Source organism: Nanorana parkeri, unplaced genomic scaffold (genome assembly GCF_000935625.1).
Source record: "Nanorana parkeri isolate BGI_ZX_2015 unplaced genomic scaffold, ASM93562v1 scaffold11, whole genome shotgun sequence".
NCBI classification, from domain to species: Eukaryota; Metazoa; Chordata; class Amphibia; order Anura; family Dicroglossidae; genus Nanorana; species Nanorana parkeri.
The window spans coordinates 1,765,809-1,785,361 of NW_017306279.1; the positions used below are offsets into that span (position 1 = coordinate 1,765,809).

At 42.8% G+C, this 19,553-nt stretch overlaps 1 protein-coding gene across 2 annotated transcripts in view; it reads left to right on the forward strand.

Moving 5' to 3' along the window:
- VPS54 (VPS54, GARP complex subunit) overlaps positions 1-6,774 on the forward strand; it is a 56,865-nt gene extending 50,091 nt beyond the window's left edge. For both annotated transcript variants that reach the window (XM_018555650.1, XM_018555641.1), the window contains 2 exons: positions 4,828-4,922; positions 6,195-6,774. In XM_018555650.1, coding sequence (XP_018411152.1) covers positions 4,828-4,922; positions 6,195-6,300 — 201 coding nt within the window. In that variant the 3' untranslated portion in view covers positions 6,301-6,774. The remainder of the gene's footprint in view (positions 1-4,827; positions 4,923-6,194) is intronic.
- The last annotated feature ends 12,779 nt before the right edge of the window (positions 6,775-19,553 follow it).

Genomic DNA, 19,553 nt, shown 5'->3' on the forward strand with positions numbered 1-19,553 from the left:
GTAACATTTGTAATGGTTAAACTGGAAATGTTGTCAAAGCAGCCCAAAAGTGCAGGGTACTTTACTCCTAGTTTGGACTCTAATCTTCTAGAACATGCCCTGTGTTTTATTACCTGTATTCATCTCAATAAAAAATGGAGGTCACACAACAGATGACCAGTCCTGAGTGAGAGGAGGAACCCACTGTAGCGTTACCACCTCTTTTGGGTCCCTCCCAAGCAGATGGAGTGATCACTTGAACAATAGTTTTATATGAATTATGTGTCTGGTGTGCAGCCTCCTTTTGTTTGGCATTAGATGGCTGAGAAGATAGCTGCACCCAGAGGCATAACAAGACCCAAAGGGAACAGAGCGCCACCTCCGTGTGTAAAATTGTTTATTAGGATAAATAAAACAAGGGATATATGTACTCACAAGCACACATTTTCATCACACTTTAACAACAAACAAGAGGCCACACTGTCTGTTAACCCAACATGGTATCGCCCCGACTATTTACCACGGCTTCCTCCGGTCACATCACCGTCCACTGACCGCAGTCAGCCAAGATTGACGCGTTTCAGCGGTAAGCCCCCTTCTTTAGAATCATAGCTTGCTTTCACTGAGAGTGGGGTATAAGACTGGTAGACCTAGAGGAAGCCTGGAGGAAAGGTGGTCCTATTATAGTAGCTTCTTATTTCATACTACTGCTACTCCAAATGTTGCATTTCTGAACTGTGTATGTAATCATCCCTGTAGACAATAATGATGTTTCCTTCATCACTCTTGGTGGCAGTTATATTACTGTAAGGATATATGCTGACGGCTGTCTTTGTTCTTTCTGAAAAAGCAGGAATAAAGATTGAAAGAAAACAGGTTTTTTTTTTAGTATGGGTTTTGTCCTTCTCTAATCTGTTTTAATCCTTCTTTTAAAAAATGCTTGAAGCCTCAGTTTTCATTCTATTCTCAATAACCTTTTTCTAGTTGCCTTTCACTGATCACTGCACAAAACTAGACGGAAAGAATTGAAGACAGATTAAAGAATGATTAAAAATCCCCTGCCGTTTTCATTTTCTTTCCATTGACTCTAGTGAAAACACAGATAGCAGCAGGATGAAAACTGTAGCATTTCTTCAGTTCAAAGTAGTGCTGTTATTTCACTTTCATGCTTTCATGCTTACTGCACCTCCTTATCCAGTAAGGCAGAAAACTCACCCGAAGATGTTGACCTCATATATAATATGAAGGTCAAATGAGCTCAATCACTGCTCACTCTCCACGCTGGTCTCCCGCTGGACAGAATCGGCATACACTTCTCCGTGGTAACTCCTGTAGTTACTTGTAACAGTGTGATATAGAAGAAGGGGCTATATATGTAAAAAAAAAAGCTTAATAGTCTTTTATGAATAAAAAGTAAAACGTGTCAATCTTACATGGCAGCATGCATCACCAAGAGCTCTGCGACATGTTTTGTAAGTAAAGGACTTCAGTAAAGGCTACTCCGTTACGCTCTTAGCTTTCTTAAATGTTCTCCCATGAGTAAAGTATATGAAGTTACCAAAATCTTTAGCATGTTAAAGGAGAACTATGGGGCCAGGGCTTTTCCCCATAGTTCTCCTAAGGGTAACGGGAGGACACATACTAGCGCCCTCCCGTCACCCTAAGCTCAGTATACCGCGAGTTACAGCTCGCGGTATACTGAGACGCCGCATCCGGGACTGATCCCGACAATACTGTCTGGATCCACCCAGCTGCGGGATTGACAGCTGGCTCTGCCTATCCAGAGGCAGAGCCAGCTGTGCCCGCCCCCTCCCCTGTCTGTTGCGTCAGTCAGCGCTGGAGTAGCAGGGAGGGGGGAATCCCTGCAGGGAGCCGTGAGTGACAGTCACGGCTCTCTTCATAGATCGAGAAGTGAGCGAGCGCCGGTATGTGTTAGCTCACCTCCCGATCTACTGAGCCGACCTGTGACAGTTCGGCTCAGATTATGAGGCTGAGTGAAAATCTCTCACCTCATAGTTCTCCTTTTAATATCATTTAACGTAATTTTTCAAATCTTCAGCTTTAAAATAATATCTGGTGATCTTACCATTAGGATCCTTGTTCAGACACTTCTGTCTCCATCCCCTAATTGCTCTCCTCCGTTGTTGTCCTGTCAGGATTCTAATCATATAGAGATGAGAATTGTTAGTTTCGATGCACATGTAGGCAGTCCACTGTTGTCACCGTAAGGCAATACTCCTTAAGAAATGCCATGGCTGGAGAGCATGTGGACAGGATGAGCCTGCAAACAGGCTGCTGGAGATTGGCAGCACTGAGATGCATCAAAGGATGATAAAAAAAAAAGGTAAAAACTATATTATTCACAAAATGTCATTGTTTTGAATACACAATGGTTTGGCAAACAAAATGTCATCCATTTAAGGCTTTCATCTACTTTAAATGTCACCCAGTGTTAACTATTACATGCCCAAACAGTAGAGAACATCCACAACACTGCAATCCTCTCATTCTGCTGTAAAAATGAGACAACAAAAATGTATCATATGAACGTGCAACAACTTATAATTTGATAATGTGACAAACGGACAAATAAAATAAGAAATACATTTGGGGGCCTTTATCAAAACTGGAGCAGACAAAATCTGGCGCAGATTTGCACTGCAAACAATCAGCTTCTCTGTCGCATTTTCAAATCTTGAGCAAACGGAAGAGAGATGCTGATTGGTTGCCACGAGCAACTGCTCCAGATTCTGCCTGCTCCAGTTTTGATAAATTCCCCCCATTGTGCTGTAGTTTCCTTCCTGCTTTTAGAAAGAAAAAATACCCACTGACATAGACTGTGTGCACAAACCCCCTAAGGCTCCATTCACATATAGCGTTTGCGTTTCCTGCGTGGTTTTCTGTGCGGAAGACCGCGCGGCACGCAAACACTTAGATCTTTCATCTACACAGACTCAATTCGTTTCCGGCTATTACTATAGCCGCGAACCTGCAGAATCTGTCGAAAAATTGCTCTTTGACTATTTTGTAGGCCGCTGCAAAAGTCTGAACCATGCCCAGTAACGTGCATTGTTTTTTTATGTTTAGAGTGGCTCCGCACGTATTTGGCAGTACAAATACGCATTGACAACCGCTCCTGTGTGAATGGATCCTAAATATTCACAGATAGTCTGATAGGCCATTGATGGTGAGGTAAAAAGCAGTCCATGTCTGCCCTAGCTGCAATCTTATGCAAACATCACATATAAAGTTTGCAGAATGACTGGCCAGAGACTGCAGTCCTGGAGGCAATGGCAAACCTCAGTCTATATGCATCAGAAGATTAGGTAAAACTCGAATTATATCAATAACGAAACCTTTAGGACTTGCATTTTGGTTCCTGGATAGCATTGTTATTTGCTCTGAAGAGTTTTACCCATGTGGGGTTGCTCTGATCTAATCATCACTAGCAAATGTGTAAGCCATCGGATGGTCACAAAATTATTCATAACTAAGTGGTAAGGACTTCCAATAAACTTGCTTAAAAGAGAACTATGGGGTAAGTGGTTTTCCCCATAGTTCTCTTAAGGGTCAGAGGAGGACATATACTAACCTCCTCCCGTGACCCAAAGCTCAGTATATCGCGAGCTACAGCTGTCAAGATCCACACAGCTACATGAATGACAGCTGGCTCTGCCTATCTAGAGGCAGAGCCAGCTGTACCCGCCCCCTCCCCGTCGGTTCCTCCAGTCAGCGCTGGAGGATCGGAGAGGGGAGGGGGGAATTCCTGCGGGGAGCGGTGACTGACAGTTACCGCTCTCTACAGGGAGATGATCGAGAAGTGAGCGAGCGACAGTATGCGTTCGCTCACTTCCCAACTTATTGAGCCAACGTGTGGCAGTTTCATTGTCACACGTCGGCTCCAACTATGGGGATGAATGATTTTCACTCACCTCATAGTTCTCCTTTAATCTTTCAATAAGGCTGTCTAATCTATTACACAGAAAGTGAACCTGTCAGCCTTTTTATAGTGAAAATCCTTCCTAAGAATATGCCGTTTTCTCTCTTGCTTTTATTGTAATCACGAATAATTATGGCTAAAGATAAGATTGGAATTTTGTGCCCTCATGCAAAAAAACAAAAACTGAAACTTACTAGTGGACTGGGGAATTTTGCAGTAACAGACTTTTGGACTTTAAGCCAACTAGGGTGTGACAATACTAAGTATACCTTTTATATAAACATGGAGCCGGCTTCCTGGCCAATCGGGAAGCTGGGCCGTGGGTAATGACTCGCGGCCCTGCTTCTTGATGGCCTGGGGAGCCGGGTCCATGCTGATTGGCTGGGAAGCCAGCTTCCTGTCCAAACAGCATGGAGCCGGCTTCCCAGGCAATCAAGGAGCCAGGCAGCGGGTACTGACATGCAGCCTGACTTCTTGATTTCCCGGAAAGCCAACTCCATGCTACCGAAAGTACCCGTATCTGTACTCGGTATAGGCGAGTACCGAAATATAAATATCGTTATTGGCATGGGTGCATCCCTACTATTAACCGATGAACCGAAAAGTATGCATATGATAAAACAAATTCTGTCACAGTAGGGAATGTATAAATGTGACTTCTGTTTGCCGTGTAGTATTGCTTCATCTGTCTCTTTTGGGGAGATTTGTTTAATTTCCTGTTCCACTGACCACATGCCACCAGGATAGGGATTGAGGGGAACTCTGCAGAACGGTGCTATCAAAATAACATGTTTTGCTGGCGTTGCAGTAGTCCCAAATAATTATCTCTTTCCTTTTACTATATGTTACCATACTTGTATTGCTGTCCCATTGTGATTATATAACTAATGGTATTCTTTTCATTACAGGCTCTGTTCCTCCGTATTAATAGCAGCTGCAGGCTTCACATGAAGAGTCAGTTGTGTCACCTAAATGTCACCAATGACGGAGGACCACTGCACGGGTTAGAGTTCCTGACTTTCTATAGTAAATTATGGACATAAGTTGTATTGTTTAGAGTAGAGACATCTGTCAATTTTTAATGTGTGCAAGCTGAGACCGCAGAGCTTACAACCCAACATTTGTCACACTAATGATGGCCCCCCCACTTTGGTGTTTCTTTTTTTGGGCTGTGACATATTGTCTTATGTCTAGCATCTCACAGCCATGAGAAATGTTGCTGTAAATACTGTGAGTGACCTTTTTAGTATGGTAGTGATCCTGCTATTTTACAGGAAAGCGACATCTTTGTAGTTTTTCATTATAAGTACAGATTCTATCCTTTCTAGAAGAATATGTATGGTACGTTCTTTCTCCCAGTTATGTTCATTTCCTAAGCTGTGTTATTAGTCTCTTTGATCCCTAGCATTTAAAGAGAATAATACTCTATTGAAAAATATAAAAAGATGCACATACTTATATACTATAAGGATGGACATAGATAAGTAAGCATTTATTGCACGAAAACCTTAGGTTTCCCCACGAGCAGTAGAGACAGAAGACTAATCTAAAGGCCGTCATGTAAGTTTCACGCTAAAGAGATGAACTTAAAAGGTTTTTCTTGCTCATCCATTGAGAGACACGGGAAGTACCCTCAGGACTGGGCCCCACTGGGGTGCTTTCCAGATCGGTTCTGGGTAGCTTAGATACAGAAACCTTTCCAGGTCAAGAGCTGGTGGCATTGCCTTCGTGCAGCCATGCATGACTTTTTCTTGTCAGATTATCCATGTTATACCCACCCTGACTGCAGAGGCCCCTACCGCACTAACATGCCTTCCTCTGCAGATTCAGTTCCTGGTTTTATGCTTTCCTCACCATAATGCCTTGGTGTGAACAATTGCAAACTTTGCTTTTTTTTTGTTACAAAATGCTTGAAATTACTGCTAGCGTGAGAGTCCTGAAGTGATTAGTCAGCAGCTTATATGTGTAAAGTGTGTTGTCTGCTAGAATGCACCCCAATGTGCAAACATATACCACATTTCTTTCCAAGACCTCTGACCGCTTACATCCAGAGCTGCAACACATCTTCCAAATCCCATAATTCAAAGCTTCCACAATGCCTCAGTTCACAGCTCTTGGACTAAAAGACACATATATAGTGAGTTCAGTAGAGGATTTTAGAAAACAAGTTCTGTGGAGGGTCCATGAGACTTGGTCCTCAATACATCTTAAACAACATCCTTACTGCACACTTCATCTTGTACTTTTATTTACAATCTGGTTTTCTTATTTGCAGAATGGTAGCTGCAGACATTGCATTCTACACTGGAAATGTCCAAGCTCTGAAAGGCCTTAAGGATCTTGATCTAAATATGGGGGACATTTGGGAGCAGAAAAGGTGATGTTTAACCAAAAGGAAACGCGTGTCTTCACAAGACTGGAAGTGCTCTACACAGAACCTCTAATGTTCACTTCCAAAGTACAAGCTGGATCCAGCCTGCCTGTCAGGGATCACCCTTTACTACATAGTGAACAACAAACTATTCACTGGACAAATTTCTATTTCTAACCGCCTCAGGTTTCTTTGGACCAAATCCAAACAAGTGCATGGCTGTAACACAGCTTCCCTTATGTCCACTCTCTTGTATTTATAAGAAACAAGATCCTCTCCTGCAAAAGGCATTCAGTGGTTTACTCCAGTCATGATGGAATAGACTCCACTCGGAAAACACAGAACACTTTCATTTGAAAAACTGTTGGATTTCTTTCTTTTAATGAAATTCTGTGGGTTGTGTGCATATGGGAAATCTGGAAGCATTAAGGGTAAAAGATGTAATAAGCTTTATTGTATTTGGGCTAATGAACAAGAGGGATGGTAGTAGGAAGATGTATATGTTCATTGTTTGTCCCCTGATACTAGTTTCTTTCTCCAAGCTCCTGTCTGCCGAACATAAAACTGAGAGGTGCAATGGTGGTCTGAGCAGGCTTTGGTCTGTTAGACCTTTGTCAGCTTTGGTCTGTTAGACCTTTGTCAGCTTTGGTCCCCAGCTTATAAAGGTTTTCCGTGTTCAGGAGTAAAGTAGAAAGCTCCTGCATTTGGAAAAGCTGTAAAGGAGGGTTAAGGAAGTAGATGTACATGATTCTTGTTCCGAACGTTTTAGTATACTTTGGAAGTATCCTATTTAAGGACCCACTCTTATCCTTTATGCCTCTGAGCTATATGAGTTTATCATTGTAATGCAGCAAGTATAGGTTGCGTGAGCTTTTACTGTGGCAGACTCTGATGTCATTCTACATCACTGGAAATTGTCAACAAATTCTCCACAGCTGGTCTCTTTACAGCTGCCATATGTAGAGGGAGTGAGGGAGTGGGCATAACAGTGGAAAGAGTTTTTATCACGGGTGAGTGGGATTTAATTTGTATAGAGATTGGGCGTATCTTCACCCTACTTTAAAACTTTTACAACTGGTAAAAAAAAAAAAACAAGAACACCAACTATCTACCTTATCCTGTTCTTTTGCAGCATGATTTCTCTAAGATCAGTCATGCTCCTTAATGGGTTTTTAACCCGGATGTCATGCATAACGAGTTCTAAATACTGAAACCTGTGGCAGTCCATATCTGGGTCAGGTGCAGAGATTTTCCATTTTGTGGTGGAAAAGTGAGCTCTTTAAAACCCTCAGCCTCCCCCTAGCGCAGGTCTGTCAGTTCTCATGCCTAGCAGCCATTCAAAATATGGTGCCCGGTGCCGAGTGTCAGCTTGAGGTGGGCTGGGGCTATGCCTGCGAGGGAGCTCCATCCATACTTGCATTGCTTACAGCTCACTTGCGTACCCTGTAGCGGTGCCTGGGACGGAGTGACGTTGCAATCTGGCTCCTGGCACCTCTACAGGACATGCAAGGAAGCTGTACAAGTGGATGCACATATGGATGGAGCTCCGTCACAGCACAACAGCCCACACTGCGTTCCATTACTGTGCAACTTGAGTCACGACTTAATGACCAAGGACAAATGTGGGTCTTGAGGTTACACAGGTTGAGAAACACTGCTTTAAAATAATTGTAGACTTCCATTTAGGCCTGTCAGACTGGTACTTTCATCAGCTGGTAAAACTAACCTATCTATCTTATTAAAATGTAGGCCTAGAGGCGCCTGCACATATCATTGGACATCGTCATGAGCACAAGTCAGAGGGCCTTGATATCAGGAGCACTCTTATATGCAGATTTTGGTATTGGTTGAGGATATCAAGAGCTGGCCTTCCCTCTTCTGAACCCTCCTATTAGCCATTATTGGACTTATTGGGGTTCTTCTGAACCTGATGGGGGAGAGGGCAGGCCAGCTCTCAGCTTCTCCTGGAAGTGTAAAATATATTGCTCCAGCCTTTGGGATTCCCAGAGTGCTTGGGAAAGGTATGCACTTATTCAGATAGTAAGGGTACTGTATTTTAACAGCTGATGGGTGTACTTTAGGGGGGCTGAGGTCCTACAAAATTCTCTATAAAGACTAATCTTCCGCACATTATGTAGTAGTTCAGAAGTTCAGATAAAATGGGAATACTCTTATCCATGAAATCATTTTACAAGAGTATTTTCTGTATAAATGTGCAATTGGTATATTAATCCCCAGGGTGCGGGAGGTGCTCTTTACAATTAGGTACGTGCAACTGCGGGAAACCTAATGCAGCTGTTATGGAGTTCTCCTGCGCTTTCAGCCCTTTAGCCTGTTTGTTTGACATGTCTGTATTAAATGATAGCAGTCAGATCTGAATGTAACCTGGTCACCATTATGAAAATATAATGAAAAACAATCAAAGGCTGCCTCAGCACACGATGAATGAATAAATAGGAACGCATACAAATGATACAGTGCTTGTAGAAATATGGGTTCATTTAAGGAGACCCTGAGCTCTTCTCACTCCAGCAGACCACATCAGGATACATTATACGTTATTTCCGCTGCCCTGCAATCATCATTGATGAGTGGGAGGTATGTCCGCTTGACTTGTACTTGCCTTGTATTCTAATGACTGCTGGGCTGACGAGGGATTGGAATGACCTGAAAAGTCACCAGTTTTCTATAGCAGCTATCAATTTGAAGCAGACCTTAATGGTTTGGGATGTTACAAATATTTGAACTCTGCGAGGACTGTATTACCTGCACATATTTCTCAATCACTTCCCAGCCCCACAGTTGAATTAGTGCATGCTCCTTTATTTTTTAAGAATGCCTCTAGTTAGTGCGCCTGTGTCCTTACCTGAAGGTAAAGAAACGTGGAGGCGCTGTCCAAAGCAGCTACTCCGTTTGCAATTTTTCATGCATAGGTTAGAAGATCAAATAATATTGGCTGCTGGAAAGAAGGCCTCAAATCTGATGTTATCGGATTTGTCTGAGAGCTGGGGTGAGAAATGTTGTACTGGACAATATGTGATCTGTAGGCAGCTTCTGAGCCTCCAGGAATGGACAGGAAACCACCTAGGCCCAGGATCCAGTGTTTACCAACCTTTGCTCATTATCTTTCAGTGCCGCAGTAGGGCCACTACTAAGTCATGGTGCTGTTATTGGCTGCACGGTTAGGAAAGCTTGGGGAACAATGAGGTAAATTGCTGGTATTTTCAATCAGTATTTTTGTACATTTTTTTTAATTGGGGTATTTTTGCCTTTGCCATATTTGGTGGAGGTGAAAGTATTTATTTGCAGTATCTGCTATGGATGTTTATGTTGTGTTAATATTTTCCTATTGCATTTTTAAAGTAAATTTCAATCAATTAGTTATTTTGTTTTTATGTGTCATTTCTATGCCAAAGAGGTGGCGAGCAGCACATCTAATCCATCTCTGGCCAGAAGATGGCAGTAGCTTTGGATGCAGCTGAGAAAGTCTCATTGGCTTGCTGAGATTGCGGACATTCAGAGCGTCAGGGTGATGCATTGTTAAAGCACTCCAGTATTAAGTGCCTGTGCATACTATTTATATCCTAGAGACTCATCTTAATGTTCTACTCCAAAGTAAACTGAGTGCCTACCTTTCAAACTGTGTGGATTTGGGCCTTGATTTCTGAGACTTGTTGTAGACGTTGTAAATCCATACATTATGGAACACAGACAAGGTTTTGTTAAACAGGTCAGTCTACCGAAATCTTATAGTAACCAAGTGTAATGCCAAGCAAAACCTTTACAGCTATTTGTCTGTCTAATTCTTGTAGTAAGACCAAGGAACTGACCCAATCGTAGTAGCTAAAGTGACACTAAAGTCAGAACATGAATCTTGCTCAAAGGAACGAGCTTGGAGCGGTGGCTACTTTACAACACACACAGGGACCATGGGGAACAAAAGTAGCCCCCCTCCAGAAGGAAGGAGAGTGTTGGCACCAATTCAGAGATGATTTGAGGACCTACAGCCGAGTGATACCCAAATAAGATACATTTTTGTTATTAGTTGGGGTACTTAAATGCCTTTTTACTAGGGATGCACCGATACTTTTCAGATACCAGTGCCGATACTTGTCATTTTCATGAGAACTACCAGGGTTGCAGTGGTTGCAGCTGGGACCTGGCTCAGGCACTCCACCACTGTCCTGAAATCATTAGTCTGTATTGTTTTAGAAAAACTGTCACATGACAATAAACAAAAATGTATCAGTACTCGTACTTGCAAAACTGGTATCGGTGCATCACTTTATTTATATGTATAAAAACAAAATCATACATTAAAACATGGATGTACAAATCCCAGGAGCTCCGTGTGCTCCTTACAAATGACAGCTGCCTCCTAATTTTAGAATTTTTCTCTAGTCTAGTCTTGGAGCTGGAAAAGTATCTGTACTTGTACCGAGTACGGTACTTGGTATCGGTGCATCCCTAATTTTAACGGTTTAACTCCTGAGTTTAGTGTCACTTTCATGTAATCCACTTTTATTTATACAAAAATTCTACATGCAAAAAACTACTTTGTTACAGAAAACCAATCCATTAACATACAGGCTTCTACAATCATACATGTACCCACTATCTCTTCTCTAGCTCATGCAATGGTTTTTATAAGAGAAAACACTAAAAGACCACATCACTTCGTTGGGGCAGGTCTACAGATTCCGTATTGAACAGGAACTTTGTGGCTATCGAGCATTCTCAGAAACATGGCTTCTGGTTAGTCTCTCTTGATGTGTGACCTTTATTCATCCTTTGTTCCGGTGACATCCTCTTTGGTCAAAGTTCCGTCATGAAGTCCTCTTATTCAACCTGGGCTGCCGGCTTGTATTCAGAAAAGTTGGTACCCGTTGACCAGCTTCTATAAACAACAGCATCTATAAAAAACAACATCTTTAAACAAGAAAATGGTTTACTCTATCCAAATCTAAGAGAAAAATCTTACTTTTAGTGTATTGAGTGTGTGTGTGTGGGGGGGGGGGTGGGGGTAGCACCCTTGTCTGTGTCCCCTATTTATTTAAAAATAATTCAGTTTTCTAAATCCAAAATCTTCCAAAGGGGCTGTTTACGGTGACAACTGTCTAAGAGGGAATTTCCCTCACATTCAAAAGATATTCTCCCACTTCCTGTCTATAGGACAGGAAATTAAGGGAAATCTCCCTAATGAGACATAGATGGCAAATACTGATAGCAGTTATAACCCTTCCTTACTCTAGCCAAAGTGGGGGAAAAAAACATTTTGGCTTTAGATACACATTACCTTTCAGGTGGACATTGCTGGATTCAACTGCTCAGTAGGTTCTACCAACTCCAGGGGACGTCCAGTGACAAGTTCTCTCTACTCTGTAGTTACTAGAGGGATCATAGCCATCCTGCTGCAATCTGCTAAAGTTGTTTCTAAGAGATGCCGGAAGCCAACTAAAATATCCATTGTGGGTGGACTGACCCTTTAACAGCATCATGCATTGGATAAGACTACAGGTATCAGGTCTGTAGAATGAATGATAACAGCTGAGGGAGCTATTTTGTGGGTTGGATGAAAGTCTACTTATTGGGAATAGTGACCTCACTGTGCCACGAGGCACTAGTTGTCAAGAATGCTGGTCCAGTCCACAAAATGTCTGCCTCTTCTCTGTACATCATGCTTGTATATTAATGTATAATGTGACAACTACTCTGGTTTTTAATGCAAAGTCTATCTTCAAAAAGATTCACAGTTAATAGGGGGGGTGACCTTTTTAGTACAATGCATTTCCAACCTTAAAAGCCCCCTGTGGCATCTAAGCTGCTCTTAGGGGGCCTAGTGGCAGCTGAACAGCAAGAAACTATGGAAGGTGACTGTTCCCAGTGTAGCGGGTCCCCCTACAAAGGGGTTCCCCACACACTTGTTGAAACTGTGGAAATACTTTTAACAATCAATACAAGTGATAAGCCTGGGCTTGGTGTAAACCCAGTTGGCCTGAGTTTACCCAAGCCCGCTCAAAACTGTGACTGCCACCCTCTCCTCCTTGCCCAATCAGTTGTGGGGGGGGATTCCCCACCTTTTTGTCATGTTTAGCTGCAGGGTGGGGGAAATGCGCCTGCCACAACTAATTGGCCCCAGAGGAGTGAGTGGTGGTCGCAGTTTTGAGTGGGCATAGGCAAGCTGTGTTTGTGAAACCAGGCTTATCACTACCCAATTCCACCCTAATCAGTTGAATGGGTCTTATTACAAAATGAAAAATAACGCTTTACATCACTTTAAAGTAGGGATGCACCAATACTAGTATTGGTATCGGTGCTGATACCGAGTATTTGGGCTCGTACTCGCCCAAATGCTCTGATACCGGAACTTCTGGTCAGAGGGAGTTTTCCTCTGACTAGCAGTGCCGCAAGGGAACATGTAGCCAGGTTCCCGGCCAATCAGAAAGTTGGGCGGCAGGTAGTGACTTGCCACCCGTCTTCTTGATTGGCCAGGAAGCTGGCCAAACAGCATTGAGACGGCTTCCCAGCCAATCAGGAAGGTGGGCAGCAGGTAACGACCCGGCTTCCTGATTGGCCGGAAAGCCGGCTCTATACTGATTCACTGGGGAGCTCTCTCTGGCAAATCACCCTTACTGATACTTGAGAAGAACAAGGTGCTCCTTTTAGCCCTGGCTGCAATTTCAACGCTTCCTGGTGTGTTGAATACCTGCTGCAAGAGAAGAGCACCAAAGCAGTGGAGTTTGAAGACATGGGACGCTGGTAAAGTAAGTATGCATCCTCCAGGGCTGGAAACAACTCTAGAATGTCGGCCAAACAGCATGTAGCCAACTTCCTGGGCAATCGAGAAGTGGGGCGGTGGGTAATGGCATGCCGCCCGGGAAGCTGGCTCCATGCTAGCGGATGTACAGGTATCGGGACTCGACATCAGCGAGTACTGAAAGATAAATAGCGGCACTCGGTACCGTAAAACCTGTATCGGTGCATAAAGTCTTGCCCACTTTTTTGAGTGAGTGGACAAATGTTAAACCTTCTGTTGGCCTTTTACCACTATTACCAGTCCCATTGCTGTTTGTGCCCTCACTGCCTTCCTGAGAAATAACAAAGTGGTAGAAATGCTTTTATTGATGTATGTGGTCCTGTTAAGAGAGTTTGGCCTTACTTCCTGTCCTTGTGGCCACACAAAAAACGAGAAGAAATCACCATTGTAGAGTCATTCTGACAAATGCTTTGTATACGACCACTTACTGTATAGTGGTATGAAAGCGTACCCATACAAGTGGTCATATACAATTAATTGAATGGAGCTACGTGCAATAGATACATTAGCCCACACTATGCTATGGAGGTGTTTGATTGAATGGGCTTTTTGTTTGCCGATATCATACTTATGTAAAGCCACTACTCCTCAATCCTTTCTGATTGTATTACATGTCCCAAATCCATTCCTCATGTGTGACTGAGCTTATAGGGATGATTTACAGAGGGACTTCCTCTGCATATGATTGGTTACTGTAAGTAGAAACCGTTTCCTGTCATGTGAAAAGTCTTTTTTAAATATATATATTAGTAAAGAGCATTTATTTGTTTAATGCCCAACCGTAAGTCTATCCTCCAACTTTTAATATTGTACATAGACCTGTGCTCCACCCCCATGATATCGCCTGTGACTGAAATCTTGGTAAGAAATGCTTCAAAACCTTTTTTTAATCAAAGTGAAAGTTCTGTTCCCAGCACTTCTCTAGAGCTGAGCACCACTTACACTCCTCACACAGACTTGTATCACGGAGGAGGGAAGGGCTGGGATTTATTACTGAGAGCACCTGAGAGCACCACTAACTTCTGCTGCCTATTGGGATCTCTGCAGAGCTCTCCTAACAGGTGAACTATGAAAATTGAGGTTATTATTACAAACTCTAAAGCTGCCCATACATCTAGAGATTAGCTGCAGATTTTCTATGGTCAGATGGAAAAAGTGCAACAGATTCCTCCATCTACGCTAAACCGTGTGGATGGAGGAATCCCCCACTGGGCCAAGCTTCAGTATCATGCTAGTCAGCCCCGCTGGCTGTCAAAATACCTGATCAATCTGATTGGATGCGGACATTGTTCAGGTGGGAGATTCCTCCATCCATACAGTTTAGCGTAGATGGAGGAATCTGTTGCACTTTTTCCATCTGACCATAGAAACTCTGCACATAATCTATAGGTGTATGGCCAGCTTTAGTCTTTATCTATTCTGTTTTTTCAGTTGGGCTTTAAAGATTGAGTAAGGACCCATTCACAGCAGACGCTGCACTAATCACACAGCATCTGGTGTGCAGTGTCCTGGCACAGTGGGATGTGAGGTGGTTGTACCGCGTCGTATCCCGCTGCGTTGAATAAAACGTAAGGCATGCCATAAGGCAATGCAACGTGGTTGTGTGAATGCACATCATCAGTGACCAGGCAAATTGTCTTGTCCTGCGTTGGGGCCGCACTGAACACAATGACCAGTGCTGCTCCAACGCAGATGGTGTGAATGGACCCTAATGATTCGGAACCGTATATTTATGAAGGGAGTTGACTTTTCTGAGTCGGTTACTAAGCATTGTAACAGGGATGGCCCTTTAATAACACAGCAGTGGCAGTTCTCATGTTTCTCATGTTTCTTCCTCCCAGGTTCCTTTTGACGTTTTCTGCTTCGGGGTCCCCACCTCCACATATACAGTGTATGGACGGGGATGGCATGGGTGAGAGTGGTAGGTGTAAATATGACATGTACATTACGGATCTCATCCATGGAGAATTGTCTAATTAAATGTAAATAGTCTAAAAGTACAGCTTTGTACAGAACCTAGTTTTGTTTTTTACAGTATGTGGTAGATTTTGAGTTAGTCATTCGTTCAACTTCTTAATAAGCAAATGACACAATCCTGTTCTCTAAAATGAAAGTCATTCAGTGTTTTTAGAAGGGGGAGCTGCTAGATTCCAGTGTCATGAATATTTTATAGCACACCTTTCTTACTGATTTGTGTCACAATGCTGCTGTCAGACATGACGTAATGTGAGAGCCCCACCATGGGAAAAAAATGCCCCCTTCAAGGTTCTAATGGCTATCCAACACAGAAAAATGTGTCTGGCCAGAGTCGAAGTATTAATATACTGTACATGGGACCAGTCCAAAATGTTACAGCTCAAGAAAGGATAAACTGTCCTCAGTGCTGGAGGCCTCTTGCTGAGACGAGAAGGTTCCTAGTGTCCTGCAGTGCCATGTACCACAATCAACTGCTTGAGAGTCAATGATATTCTCGGCTAGAGCTTTGTAGAACTTTAGTCACCTAATGTGAAGCAAGCATGCTGGAAATACAATCTTTTTTTTTGTTTAAAGTAAACCTGCATCGGGAAAATAAACTGTAAACCCCATAAATTGCCAGTTAATGCCTCCTTCTGGCTCTCCCATCCCCCTCACATCTGATAGGCAAAGGCTCAAACAGTGGTCATTCTACCCAGAGCACCATGGCATTAGAGATGATCTGGTCTTTGGCTTTGAAATGGTTGTTATATGCACATTGGATATAGAAGGTTCCTAGATCCTGAAGATGGTTGTAAAGCAATGGATACTGGCACCTCATAGTGCTTACTACTATGTCAGGCTTATTTTCCATAGGTGCATTTTTAAAAACCTGATAACCCATCAAACTATATCTTGTCATTTGTTTTAAATGAGGATTGTTGGCCATGTGTGATTGTCATACTAAACAGTGACATTCCGAGTGTATTTGATATCCAGGGAAGATCCCAAGTCTTCTACTGTATGTGACTAATAATCTTGAGCTGAATAGAGACGAGAGGAGGCTCTCCACTGCCACATGCTGCTGGCTCTGCTGATTGATATCGGCCAGAACTTTACAGGGATGGATAAGTATGAGATCAATCTGACTGAACGGCATGCATCTGGGGCAGGCTGCACCCATCTCTCTGTCCATTTTACATAACAGGAATAGATCTGTTGTATATTGTTCCACCAGTGCGAAAATACTTGTGTAATCATGAACCTTCTATTGTCTTGAGACAGTGTTGTACCACAAAAAGTTGTTGAGTGCTTCCTGTACAGTTAGCTAACCTCTGAAACCAGGAGTGGATACAGATCACATTCTGCAGTGTCTCCTGTCAGTTCTGGTTTTCATGACCTACATCCATTTAAACCACCATAGTTCAGTATGCAAATAATTTTTTAGCAGCAAAACAAGGGTGCATACAGAAAAATGCCTGGCTAGCTTGAATGCAGTAGGAGGACTCTTAGGCTACATTCACTCTATGCGTTTTGGAGTTCCCTAGATATATCCAGGGACAGTGATCTATTCCAAACCACATGTAATTGTATCACATACGATTACATGCAGACTGCTGCTTACAGATGTGGCCGCTGTCACTCGGTCTGTAACTTGAACTGGTACAGCGGCTGCTTCGAAACAGGAGATTTGGGATTTCTGCCACAGGATTGCAAAATATCAGTGTGAGTGAAGGCTTGGCTTATTCACAGAATTTTAGCATGTGTGTTTTGTGACATGATCACAGAATGGCCTATCTGATCTGATCACTATAATGGTCTGCCTCATAGGAATGTGTGTAAGGTAGCAGGGGGCTGCCAATCAGAAAGTGCCGCAGGATTAGCCACAGCAGAGGGAAACAAAAGCTCCTGAAGGTATGTGCAGGTACCTAACCACTACCAGTATTATTATTTTTTATAGTCACTTCAAAGTATTACTCCAGCAGTCACAAATAATAGCCTATGTACAGACAGAGTGACAATACTGCTCTAATATTTACCATCAATCCAGAGATTTTTCAACTCACTTCCTCTGATCCCAGGTCACCCTAGACCCATCCAAGCCTAGGAGTATTGTGATGTATTAATGATTCAAGGTTTGCATTCATTTGTTTCTTTTATATCTGACTAGAGTTCTGCTTTCATGTAGGTTTTATTAGATTACTAAGTAACAAAGGATCACAGTGTAATCTGTCCTATTCCGGAAGCTCTTATGTCTATCCGCATAGTTGCAACATGTCACATGGGTTGTATTCATCCTTATTTATGCGATTTTCATATCTGTTTTGAACTCATTGTAGGCATTTTTGTAATATATCCATTTCATTCAACCTGCAATAGATGGTGCGGTTTTTTAAAGCATCAAATCCCACTTTTCCGGGAGCAAAAATACATTAATCATAAATTGCAACGTGATTGTACCTGGTTTTCTGCATTTTACTATCATTACAACTTCATCTGTACACGATGAGAAGAATTCTGAATGTGAGGTCTGTCTGGATAAGCTTCACTATCATTTAATGCATTTTTAGAGCAGGGGCAATAATTGTGAGAGACATCTGGAAGGGACGGTTTGTTTTGTTGGTTATGTGTTTAGATGAAGCACCGAAATCTTGAGGAATGCTGAAGTTTGACTTGCTTAGGAGACTGTTACATGTCTGTATACAGGAATACAGCATGACAGATAACACTTCCTGTATACCATAGATGAGTCAGCACTAGAGACTAACAGTGGAGTATACTGCCAGCTACAGCTTAAAAGATAACATTACATCTCCAACTGTCAGTAATACAAATCAGTGTATCCTGTTGTATTTACAACATGTTTAACCTCCAAAGCAAGCCTGGAGATGGCAAACAAAAATGGCCAACCTACATGGCCACTAAAACTTAGAGCAAGACAAAAACATCATGACAAGAGCTACAAGGTCAGCACCTGGGGGTTGCAGCAAAGCCCTAAGTGGGAGAAACCAGTCCAAAGCTGGCCATACACCTTACAATTATCTGCAGATTTTCTGTGGTTAGATGGAAAAAGATCAACAGATTGGCCCAGGTGGAGATTACTCCATCCACACAGTTTAGTGTAGATGGAGGAATCTGTTGCACCTTTTCCATCTGACCATAGAGAATCTGCAGATAATTGTAAGGTGTATGGTCAGCTTAAAGCTAGCCATATGCGTTAATCTCCTTTCTATTGAACATTAAAAGAACGCACGTCGATTGGGTATAAATCACATGGACTGTTTAGACTGGCCCTTGCACTACAAAGTTGTTGGTACATAATGAAGGACCTAAGAGGCCATTAGGCTGAGTTCACACCTAGGCATATCGAGTATGCGCGTTTCATGATGCGCGTTTTTTACAGTGATTCGCGGTTAAAAAAAAACACGCGCCAAACGTGCGTTTCCGAGGGCTACTTGGCTGTATCCCAATGGAAACGCGCAACAAAAACGCCCCAAAGAAGCTCCTGTACTTCTTTGGGCGTTGGTCGTTTTGTAGCGCGTTCATATGGCCTGTAATACGCCCAGGTGTGAACCATACCCATAGGAAATAATGGGATTTCGGTGTTTGAGCGTTTTGTAGAGCGTTCGAACGCGCTACAAAACGCCCAGGTGTGAACCGGGCCTTATACTGCTGGCTTGTTTGCTGCAGACATACCCAATTTATTAGAATGCTTCCCTCTTCCTGTCATTGTGAGATGAGCTATGGGTTCTACGTCCCTATTCATCTGTAGCATCCTCTCCCAGGATGACATTTTCATATCATGTGCTTGCAGTGGAGTTTTACATTGCAAATCTGAAACACTATCGTGCTGCTACTTATCATAGGTAGGGCAGAAAAAGAAAAAAAAAAGGCTGTAAAGGAGCCGTATGCAAGATTGATGTTGGCCCTTGAGTTGTGGTCCTTGGGAGCAGGATATGCCAATACAAATGGGGTGTCATTGCCATGGGAGGCCACTGTGCTTTGGTTTTTTGCTCAGATACTTGGCATCCCTGCTTATGCAACACTTTCCTACGCCCTGGCTTTGGGGAGCAAGCTGTGTAAACTACATTGGCTTTCCTCTCCTATTACCCCCCCTTGCTCCTCTTTTCAGAAATCCTGCTCTTCCTTTGGGTACTCAACCAAAAGCTCAAAAGCTTTCAACTGATAAACAAGGGGCTGTATCATATTCAACAGATTAATAAGAGGTCAGAAACCTTTGACATTACCTTATTCCAAGTCGAGCTTGCAGTTGCCACCGTCTATAACTGGTTTTGTTTGGAGCAGATACACCATTCTCTAAGATTCCTGCAACCATTCTACACAGATCCCTCTTCCTGCCTGGTATAGCCGCTGGTGTACATAGGCTAAGTGCCCAAGGGGATGAATTTCAATGATCTACTCCATTTTATTGCCCCCAAATTATTGTACATCTGTTTGGGCAAATGATATTGGGGTTAATGTCACCCTGGAAT